The 11,745-nt window shown below is 43.6% G+C and overlaps 2 protein-coding genes across 2 annotated transcripts; both read right to left on the reverse strand.

Annotated features, from left to right (window-relative positions):
- Window positions 1-2,139: 2,139 nt before the first annotated feature.
- On the reverse strand, window positions 2,140-3,075 carry LOC101687408 (olfactory receptor 1F1-like). Its single transcript, XM_004750979.2, has one exon. It carries the CDS (start codon window positions 3,073-3,075, stop codon window positions 2,140-2,142), a length of 936 nt encoding a protein of 311 aa, XP_004751036.2.
- A 7,292-nt stretch (window positions 3,076-10,367) lies between these two features.
- On the reverse strand, window positions 10,368-11,532 carry LOC101687679 (olfactory receptor 1F1-like). The gene has a single exon (XM_004750980.2). The coding sequence runs from the start codon at window positions 11,304-11,306 to the stop codon at window positions 10,368-10,370; it is 939 nt and encodes a 312-aa protein (XP_004751037.2). The 5' UTR covers window positions 11,307-11,532.
- Between the last annotated feature and the right edge of the window lie 213 nt (window positions 11,533-11,745).

Here is an 11,745-nt window from a genome sequence, read left to right on the forward strand (position 1 = left end):
CTGAGTTGAGCTCCCTGTTCAATGGGGAATCTGCTTCTCCCTCTCGCATGGCCCCTCTCCCTCCCCCTAGTCATGTCCATGTGCACTCTCTCTGTCAAATAAAAAAAGTTTTGTTTTTTTTTTTTTTTTTAAAAAGCTGAAAGAGGGACGCCTGGGTGGCTCGGTTGGTTAGGCAGCTGCCTTCGGCTCGGGTCATGATCCCGGCATCCTGGGATCGAGTCCCACATCGGGCTCCTTGCTCGGCGGGGAGCCTGCTTCTCCCTCTGCCTCAGCCTGCCATTCTGTCTGCCTGTGCTCGCTCGCTCTCCCTCTCTCTCTCTGACAAATAAATAAAATCTTTAAAAAAAAAAAAAAGCTAAAAGATCTCTCAGATGGGGTTCTCCAGAACATGTGCTTTTTGTTCCCCTATCCAGTATTAATGGTTTGCAAGTGTAATAAGTGTCAAGAGCCAAGTTTTTATGGGTGTCCAAGGTGAATAGTTTATGAGTGTGATCCCTGAGCATCTCACAGTCTTTGGAGTGCCTAAGGGCAAAGAGGAAGCAGGGAGGGAGCAGCAATAAACAGACTACACAGTATCACATATATAATAACTCAAAGAGGAGACTTCTGTGGGAACTCAGGAGAGGGACTGAGAATCTCAGCCTAGAGGAATAATCAAAAGCCTCATAGGGGAAATATTGACTTGGATTTTGAAAATTCAGAGGTTTCTTCCTCAGGAAGGAGGACTAGGCCTCCTGAACACATGAAAAAACAAATGTTAACCTGTTTCTCCAAAATCAAAGGAACACCTTATTACTAAATACACCCCCATAAAGCAAGACAATCTAATTGGATGATGAGACACTGCCACAGAATGTTCACATGCCCCTTCAGAATATTGAAATGTTGAAACCTAACCCCCAATCTGTAGTACCTTTGGGAGGTGACTAAATCACGAGTGGGGGACCCCCATAAAGGGATTAGGGTCCTCATAAAATAGACCCTAGAGAGCTTCCTCATGCCTTCTACCACCTGAAGACACAGAAAGAAGAACCAAGAAGCAGCCTGTCATCTGACACTGAATCTCTGGACACCTTCATCTTGGACTTCCAGTCTCCACAGCTCTGAGAAGTAAATGTTCATTGTCTAAGCTACACAGTATACAGTGGTTTCATTAGAGAAGCCTAAACAGATTAATAAGAGCACTAGAAATTATTAATAAGAGCACTAGAAATTTTCTCTGGAGTCCATGTGTGGCTTAGGGTGTGTGAGTTCAGCCAAAAGACCAGACCTCCCAGCACAGGAACACTTGAGCCCACAGAAAACTTCAGTGACTTTTTCACCTCTATCATTGTTACCCTCATTAGACATCAGATTTCCCCTTAGGATTTCTAGGATTGCTCTTCATAATGAGCAATCAGAAAGTACATTCAAAGCAGTGTGATTGTCAATTCAGAAATTACATTAAAACCCCCTAGGGACCTTAAAGGAGGTGGGGGAAGGCCAACGCCTGGATTTCATTCCAAAAATTCTGGCTTAATTGGTCAAAGCTTGGTCCAGCAACCATATATATGGTGCCAAAGCTCCCCAGGTGATACTGTCATGCATCCAAGATTGAAAAACACTGGCTTAGATTCTTAGAGCATTTCCAAAAAGAAAGTGGAAACTAATTTTGTTAAATGTAAATTTTTAGAGTGATCACCTAGAAAGGAAAAACTTGACCGTTATGCAAAGAAGGTTTAAATATAGTAATTAGAAACAAATAAATTGGGACGCCTGGGTGGCTCAGCTGGTTAAGCGGCTGCCTCTGGCTCAGGTCATGATCCCAGCGTCCTGGGATTGAGTCCCGCATCGGGCTCCTTGCTCAGCTGGGAGCCTGCTTCTCCCTCTGCCTCTGCCTACCACTCTGTCTGCTTGTGCTCACTCTTGCTCCTCTCTCTCTCTGACAAACAAATAAATAAAATCTTTAAAAAAAAAAAGAAAGAAACAAATAAATTACCTATTTAAAGAAACAGGGTTGTGTTTAAGTCTAAGTTCATTCATAAATGTCTATTGGAAGTCTTTATTCTAAGTTCCTTGCAAACACTTTGATAGCTACATTTCAGTGAGCTGACAAAGATTAATATCCCTGGGAATAATACATCCATTATACTTGCATCACTAAGAGCATGTCTTCCTGCCCATCATTTTTCTTAAGGCCGCTTTCAAGTCCCTGTTCCTCAGGCTGTAGATGAAGGGGTTCAGCATGGGGGTCACCACTGTGTACATCACAGTGGCTGCGGTGTCCTTCTCAGAAGAGTGGGAGGACAAAGGGTTGAAATACACAGCAATGATGGTGCCATAGAAGAGAGAAACCACAGCTAGGTGGGAGCCACAGGTGGAGAAGGCTTTCCACCTTCCCTTTGTGGATGGGACTCTCAGGACAGCACAGGTAATATGGACATAAGAAGCCAGGATGCAAATAAATGGAGTGATCATGATCAGAGAACCCTCGGTCAGAATCATCATCTCATTGAGGTATGTGTCAGAGCAGGAGAGTTTCAGGAGGGGCGTCACATCACAGAAATAGTGGGGGATGGCATTGTCTGCACAGAAGGAGAGTTGAGCCATCAGCAGGGTATGCAACAGAGCATTCAGGTTGGCGATGACCCATGATCCCACTACCAGCAGGCCACAGAGCTGGGGGGTCATCTTTGTTGAGTAGTGTAAGGGGTGGCATACGGCTACAAAGCGGTCATAGGCCATCACAGCCAGGAGGAAATTATCCATGTCAGCAAGCTCAAAGAGAAAATACATTTGTGTGAGGCACCCAGAAAAGGAGACGGTCTGAGTCCCGAGTATGTGGTTGGCCAGCATCTTGGGGACAGTGGTGGAGACGAAGCAGATGTCCACGAAGGACAGGTGGCTGAGGAAGAAGTACATGGGGATGTGCAGGCGGGAGTCCAGGCCGACGGCCAGGAGGATGAGCAGGTTTCCCAGGACTGTGGCAAGGTACATGCTCAGGAAGAGCACAAAGAGGAGCTGCTGCTGCTGGGGCTGCCTGGAAAGCCCGAGGAGGAGGAACTCAGAGACGCTCGACTGGTTGGCCCCTCTCATGGGGCTGGACGCAGATTAACAAAGAACAGTGAGGGCAGATCCTTGTGCAGGGATGGTTTGGATGTAGCGGATCAGACTCATGCAGGATCACGTGTGCGCATCAGTTCATAAAATTACTAAGAGGATGTGTCCACCCAACTGGTACTTCCAACTTCCAACTTAATTTGTATTGAAAACACACACATTAACCTTTAAAAAGAGACAGATTAACACATGGCCTGACTACGTGGCTCTGCTTACCTTTCCCAATCCTGCCCCCTGCCCTGATCTATCCAATTCCTGTGTAATTCAGAAGAGATGAGAGAAACAGTTGATTATTACTGGGTTCTAGAGTGTCATCCAATGGATTTAGGGCTTCTATTATTAAATTCCTGTATCTGGAAGATGTAATGGAGGAGGTTCCTAAAAAATCTCTGTGTCTTAATAGATACTGATGTCGCTACTTCCACCATCTTACCTGAAGGGAGGTTGGGGCTGTTGCTACCAAGTGTTCTCCACTTCTGCATAACTGACCATTGCTTTTCCTCATTGTAGAGACTGGAGGGTCTTGGAAATATAGGCAGGTAAGGAGTGACTGAAGAGTGGGGGTTCATGGTCTCAGACATCTGTTCAGGGAAGGTGTATGGGCCAATCACAGAGCAAGCACTTACAGGAGCTTCACAACCACTGGGACAAGATTCCCTGAGAGCCTCATTAGAGATGAGAAAAGAATAATTGTCTTGCCTACGTTTGGCCTTTTGGACCAAACAATAAAGACAAAGAATATTATCTAAGGTTTAGATGTAACTCTTGGGTCAGAACTTGGAAGATAGTAGAAAGGAGGCTGCCGTGATAGAGAGAAATCCGAGACAAAATGCCTTTGGAACTGAGTGATCTGGGCGTGTGCCCATAGATGTGAAAATTCAGTTATTAAGTCCTTGTTCTCATTTCCTTTTTTTTCAGACACTGGGCTGTTCCTGTGTTTTCTGTGTCACCTTGGCTTTCTTGTGTCTAGTTATCTTCCAAGAAGATTAGTGATTCCTAATCTCCATTTTACTAGTGGGAATGTTGAGAGCACATTACAGAGATGAGAGTAAACCATGGACCTGTGGGGAAAATGAGAGCCTGATTTAAGGGAAGTTGTCTCCAGGAGAACCCAGCATGCTGTGATTTATAAACTCCAGGCCATAAGGGCCAGTGTTTTTTTGGGATTTGAGTCTACTGGACATTGTTTGGCTCTTTTCTGAATGGAAGCCCTGAATCCAAACAGTAGTAGCAGCAGGGTCTCAGCCACCATGTTTGTGCCACATCCTCTTTCCTTCACCATACCTGGTTGGACCAGAGTAATTGGAACTAGGATTTACGGATAGCTGGTCCATGTCATTGTGTGGCTTGCCTGGAATGTATAAGCTCAACCTTCTGCCTGTGCATTACTATTTGACAGACTGAGAAGTAGAGGAAGGTCGAGGAATAAACACAGAGGAAGAAGATATCAGTTGGATAAATCTTCACGGTGTTCCAATTCTTGATGCAAGTCCTTTCCTGATGCTTGGTTACATTCTGGCATGTTTCACTCTGGGTCCTTAGTTGCAATTGTGGAATTTTAGCAGAAAAGGATTTCATTAAAAGAAGTGTCTGACTCTTGACTTTGGTTCAGGCCATGATCTTAGGGTTGTGAGGTCAGGCGCTGCATCAAACGCTACACTGGGCATGGAGTCTGCTTGAGATTCACTCTCCCTCTCCTTCTGCCACTACCCCCCCCCACTCAAGCTCTCTCTCTCTGGCTCTCTCTCTTTCAAATAAATAAGTAAATCTTTAAAAAAAAAGAATATTGATTTCATCAATGAGCGGCTAAACAATGGAATGTACAATAATCTGCATATATATTGGAATATTATTCAGCCATAAAAAGGAATGAAGTCCTGGGCGCCTGGGTGGTTCAGTGGGTTAAGCCACTGCCTTTGGCCCAGGTCATGATCTCAGGGTCCTGGGATCGAGTCCCGCGTCGGGCTCTCTGCTCAGCAGGAAGCCTGCTTCCCTCTCTCTCTCTCTCTCTGCCTGCCTCTCCATCTACTTGTGATTTCTCTCTGTCAGATAAATAAATAAAATCTTTAAAAAAAAAAAAAAAAGGAATGAAGTCCTGATACATGTTACAACAGGGATGAACCAAAATCATTAATCTAAGTGAAAGAAGACAGACAGGAAAGATCACACATTGTCTGTTAGGACATCCAGGTGGAAGGACCCAAGAGTCAGATGTTTGGGGCCTACAGTTCAGGGCAGGGTCTGGCTTCGCATTGTTCAGAAGTCATCATAAGCACATACATTTATTTGATGCTATGAAAGTGGATGTGATTGTCCAGAGAGAAATCACAAAATGTGAAGGAAAAAAATCCAAGGGTAAAACCCATAAGGACAGTAACATACAATGAGGTGACAGCAGAAGACAGGCTAGCAAATGTGATCTGTAAGACAAGAACCAGGAAACAGTGCGGGAACATATAAAAATTGGTGTCTCAGAAGCTAAGACCTAAGTTTCAAAACAAAACAAAAAACCCAAAACCTTGTATCGGTAATATATTATCACAGTGATACTTTGCAACAAACTCCACAACCTCAGTGGCTTAGAAAATCAATAACCTATTCACTGGGGTACAGGACAGCTGAGCTTCATACTGTGGATCATGGGGACTTGGCACCACACTGTGGGTTGGGCTCATGTTCTCTGTTTTTCTTTCCTCCTGGGTCCTGGGCTGGAGGGGCAACCGTGACCCAGAGTATGTTCTGGTGGAACATAGAGAACAGAAGCAAATCCAACTGTGCAAGCCCATCTGAAGCCTCTCCTTAGATCATCTTCATAGACATCGCCTTGGCCAAAGCAACTCATGTGGCCAAACACCAAGTCAAGAGTCAGGGAAGGGCACTCCATCTCCATGAGGCCATGAAAAGGGCATACTTACATGTAATTGTATTACACAGGAGCAAATGATTGAGATCCACAATTCATTCTATCCTAAGAACCTCATTGTAAAGAATGCCAAAGAGATAAAGAACTTAAGAAAAGAGCTAGATGGCATCAATTATATTTCATAAAATTATATGCTTAAGGAAAACACTTTTTTAAAAAATATGCTAGGGATGCCTGGGTGGCTCAGTCCATTAAGCGGCTGCCTTTGGCTCAGGTCATGATCCCAGGATGGGATCAACCCCCACACTGGGCTCCCTGCTCAGTGGAGAGCCTGCTTCTCCCTCTCCCTCTGCCTGCTGTTCTGCCTACTTGTGCTCTCTATGTCTCTATCAAATAAATAAATAAAGACTTTTAAAAAAATACAATAAGATAAAAAATATGCTAAATGCAATAGGGCCTCGAAGTTGAGCGTGTGTGTTTCGGTCAGCCAACATCACTTAGCCATCCTTATTGTTTCCAGAGAACCATTACAATTAAAATGCTAAAGGAACACAGAAACCAAACTATTCAGATTTCAGGGTTTTTCTGACATTTTTTTTCTTCTTGATAATTTTCTGCATTTTCCAAAACCTTTCTTCAACAATTAGTGTCAAGGAACACATGAGTGGCTCAGTTCTTCCAGTGTCCAACTCTTGATTTCAGCTGAGGTCATGGTCACAGGGTCATGGGATCAAGCCCTGCATTGGGCTCAGCACTCAGCATGAAGTCGGCTTGTCTCTCTCCCTCTGTTCCTCCTGCCCCACTCATGCTCTGTCTGCCTATATCTTAAATAAATAAATAAATAAATCGTTTTTAAAACAACAATAAACAATGTCAAGAACTACAGAGAATCTGAGATTTTACCCTGCTTGCTAGTTAACAAGCTAGTCTGGGAATTTCATGGATAGAGGCAGAAGACACAAAATTCTCAGGCCAGAAGGGCCTTATTACACCAGTAACTGAAACCAGAGCAGCAGCCTTTATACCAGTTCCTTAAGCCCCAATTCCTACAGCATGACATGAATAAAGCCAGGCAGCACCTGTGTACACAGTAGATGATCTAGAGAAGAGAATCCTCAAGCTTAGGAAATCAAATTAAAGTGAGAATAAGCCTTCCTGACATTTACTCCTGAAGGAAACATTGTATTTATTATACTGAATGGTGAAAAACCCACACTTTGCTCTGGAAAGACCATTTTCGTCTTCCAAGGCTATTCCCTATAAAAACATCTTTGAAGAATATGGTCTAGAACAGAAGGAGGGACTATCTCTGCTCACTAATGTACAGAAAAGCTAGAGACCCATGGAGTACTATCTCCCACCAAGCATGTATTTATTTTATACTCATAAAATTTCATTTGTTTGTTTTTTTCATAGTAAACAGGCGATGGAAATATTCATTGTTGACTAATTCTTTCCAGGCAAAGGACTGTAGTTGATTTTTTTCTCAGGTACTAGAAGCTTTAGAAAAATATCCTGAAAAACAGGGAAAGAATCCTTCATCCAAGTCAACTACTTCAGAAAGTCCATAAGAACAAGCCAACACAAGCCAAGAAAAAAGTAGAGCTGGTTATTCAGTATTAACCAAAGTATTCCTTAAGGAATTCCTTAGGAAATACTTAGGTTAATATTAGAAAAATTAAAGAGAACAAAGGTCTTTCTGTTACTAAAAGATACAATTCATAATGAATGTACAATCTTTGTGAACCTCTGTGCCCCCCAAAATCTAACATCAAGTTAAAAAGTTAAAGCTATTAATAAATAGAAAAAAATGTTGAAATACTAATTATAAGATTTTACAGATCAATAAAAAATTATCAGAATGTTATAATTTTCTTTTATTTATTTATTTATTTGTTTGTTTATTTGACACAGAGAGAGAGAGAGATAGCACAAGTAGGCAGAGAGGCAAGCAGAGAGAGAGGGAAGCAGGCTCCCCACTGAACAGAGAGCCCCATGCGGGGCTCGATTCCGGAACCCTGGGATCATGACCTGAGCCAAAGGCAGAGGCTTTAACCCACCAAGCCACCCAGGCGCCCCTGTTATAATTTTCATATACACTTTTGTGAATTCTATTTTACAGATATAACCATATCTTAGAAAAAGCCCAATTGAAGTCTATGCCACATAAAAAGACCCCAAGGATTCAGAGAGGTTGTCAAAGGTAGAAGTGTAAATATGAGCCGGTGTTCTTGGTTGACACTGTGGAACTGGAAGCCCCCGTAATTGTAGCCACCATGGCCCACAGTCAGGCTTTAGTGGAGGATAAAGTAAAACTGAACTCAGATAGCTACAGCTTGAGGCCATAGGAGGGTCCCAGTGCTGTCCCCAGAGGCATGTGAACCACAAGCATCATTGCTGCAGCAGACAGGTCTCCTGCAGACCAAACAAAATCAAGATTCAGGAGCTACACTGTGTGCTAGTCATTTGCACAGTCATGCCTATGGGTGGACCCAACTTCCGGTTCTCTCTCCGCCGGGCTGGGGGAAGGAGGACTGGCTGCCTCTTCTGAATGAGCTTCTGAGTACAGCCCGGTTATACATTACAAATAACGTGGGGCAGAAATAATGAAAATAGAATAAACGATGACTTTAATTTTACTATAAGCTGAAGAAATTGGTCATCTAAGTCTTATGTGGGATTAAGGGACACAAACAAAGAATTATACACCAGACATATGCAGCAGCATGCTTTATAGCACAGAAACACTTGAAATTGTTCAGGGCCAGAGAATGACTCTATGAATGGATAAGATATTACACAGCCATTAAAATCACATTTCTAAGACCTTTACTGACATGGGAAGAAGGAGGTAGAAGATTGGAACACCAAATAATATGGAAATACTGCAGCCAGCTTTTCTAAAATTGTACCCACCGCTGTATAACAGCAGTTATCCTGGAGTAGCAAGATTGCAGGTTATTTTAACTTAATTCTTTTTGATGTTTGGTGTCCCATCATGCATAGGTACTACTTGTCTAATTCAAAAGGATATTTTTTAAATGAGGAAATTAAAAAAAATAGTGTCCAAATAAAAAGCTAAGGCAGTATTCACTCATCCACATTTTTTTTTTCTTTCAGCAAGGCTCTTGGTCTAGAAGCAGTGGAGTGTACTGGGTTACAAGGTGACTATTGTGTGAATTTGGGTATGGAAGAGCTTATAATTTGTGGAAAGCCCTTGCTGGAGTAGAAGAATAAAACAAAGATGAAAATAGAGCTCGGGAATCAGGAGGCACCCATGGAGGCAACATTTGATTTGCCTCTTGAAAGTGCAGGAGGGTGTTGATGTTGGGGGAGAGTTGTGTCCTTAATGCCACAAAGAAGAAAGTAGGGGGAATTGGTCCAGACAGAGGGAACAGCAAGTGTCAATTTTCTTCCCTGGTATCAAAGACCATGTACCTCTGACAGCCAGCTGGGATCCCTGCAACCAGAGTATCTTCCCATTCTGTGCTGTTTAACCTCTGGAAGCTCTGGGCCATGTGACCCCCAGGGCCTCTGAGTCTCACTTGAAATTTTATTACCCACTTTAGTCCTCATATTTTACTCTGTTCTTTTGCCTGAGTCTCAAAACAATTTTTTAAAGTTATCTTGACCTGAGATCAAGAGTAGTGTGCTCATCTGACTGAGTCAGCCAGGCGACCCTCAACACTAATTTTTCTGACCATTTTTGTCACCCAATTTTATGACTGACCAACAGAGGATATGTAAGGAATATGAGCTAGACCAGTGATTCCCACCCTGACCACACATTAGAGTCATCTGAGATTTTTACAATCTGTGTTGTGGCTCCCCCTACCCCAAGAGATTCTGATCTATCTGGTCATTGTTAGGGCCTGGAGCAGTGGATTGTAAGGGCTTCCAGGCAATTCTAATATTAAAAAACAAGTGTAGCATGTATCCTTCCAGAGAGACGACTTAAAAAGGAAACACTTGAGGGGCACCTGGGTGGCTCAGTCAGTTAAGTGTCAACTCTAGATTTTTGGCTCTGGTCAGGATCTCATGGTTGTGAAATCAAGCCACATGCTTAACATTCATTCTCTTTCTCTCTCTCCCTCTATCCCCTCCCCTGCAAAAAAAAAAAAAAAAAAAAAAATTAAAAAAAATTTTTTAAAAAAGGAAATACCTGACTTGGATGTAAAGTAATTCAGAAGTTAGTCATTAAAAAGAAGTCTCATTACTTGGTAGATGCAGTGGGTTATGGGTGAATTCAGTCACCAAGTAAATAAATAGCAACAACCTACGACATGCTCTTAGCACAAACATCAATATGTTTGTTTCCAGGCTGTCTTTGACAAAACAGCTGCTATCTTAAACTAACTGATAGAAACAATAAGCATGGAAATAAAACTCAGCTTTGATCCTCTCCTCAGAAGGAAAATGTCTTCCTACCAACCACTTTTCCAAGAGCCCTTTTCAAGTCCCTGTTCCTCAGGCTGTAGATGAAGGGGTTCAGCATGGGGGTCACCACTGTGTACATCACAGTGGCTGCGGTGTCCTTCTCAGAAGAGTGGGAGGACAAAGGGTTGAAATACACAGCAATGATGGTGCCATAGAAGAGAGAAACCACAGCCAGGTGGGAGCCACAGGTGGAGAAGGCTTTCCATCTTCCCTTTGTGGATGGGACTCTCAGGACAGCACAGGTAATACGGACATAAGAAGCCAGGATGCAAATAAATGGAGTGATCATGATCAGAGAACCCTCGGTCAGAATCATCATCTCATTGAGGTATGTGTCAGAGCAGGAGAGTTTCAGGAGGGGCGTTACATCACAGAAATAGTGGGGGATGGTATTGTCTGCACAGAACGAAAGTCGAGCCATCAGCAGGGTATGCAGCAGAACATTCAGGTTGGCGATGACCCACGACCCTGCGACCAGCAGGCCACAGAGCTGGGGGGTCATCTTTGTTGAGTAGTGTAAGGGGTGGCATACGGCTACAAAGCGGTCATAGGCCATCACAGCCAGGAGGAAATTGTCCATGTCCACGAACATGAATACAAAATACATCTGTGTGAGGCACCCAGAAAAGGAGATGGTCTGAGTCCCGAATATGTGGTTGGCCAGCATCTTGGGGACAGTGGTGGAGACGAAGCAGATGTCCACGAAGGACAGGCTGCTGAGGAAGAAGTACATGGGGATGTGCAGGCGGGAGTCCAGGCCGACGGCCAGGAGGATGAGCAGGTTTCCCAGGACCGTGGCCAGGTACGTGCTCAGGAAGAGCACGAAGAGGAGCTGCTGCTGCTGGGGCTGCCTGGAAAGCCCGAGGAGGAGGAACTCAGAGACGCTCGACTGGTTGGCCCCTCTCATGGGGCTGGACGCCTGAGCCCAGAGGCAGGTAAAGCAGGAAAGATTCACGAGCCTGGGAAATGTTGGTTACAGCGGGACAACTAAGAAGACCGCAAAGAGAAAGGCTGTGTGGCATAGGTGAGGCATTAGAACCTTGCTCCCGGTGTGTTTGGCCAGGGATGGCCTTTCCTGTGCTGTCATCCTTTCATTAGCAAAATGAGGGCAGTGCTTCTGGAAGGCCATTGAAAGATTGTGACAGTGGTCTTCTCCATACACTCTTTGTATGTTTGAACCTTCTGTCATGACCATGTGTCTTCAAATAGTGTCACAAATCACTATAGATATAAGAATATTAATAGACATTTAGAATGAGTACTGGAGAACACGTGTAAACGGTTACCATAGAGACTGACATATGGTAAACATACATCCTAACATGTGGATATTGGTGCCATGATTA

Source organism: Mustela putorius, unplaced genomic scaffold, assembly GCF_011764305.1.
Source record: "Mustela putorius furo isolate JIRA1106 unplaced genomic scaffold, ASM1176430v1.1 tig00004007_pilon_pilon_pilon, whole genome shotgun sequence".
NCBI lineage: Eukaryota > Metazoa > Chordata > Mammalia > Carnivora > Mustelidae > Mustela > Mustela putorius.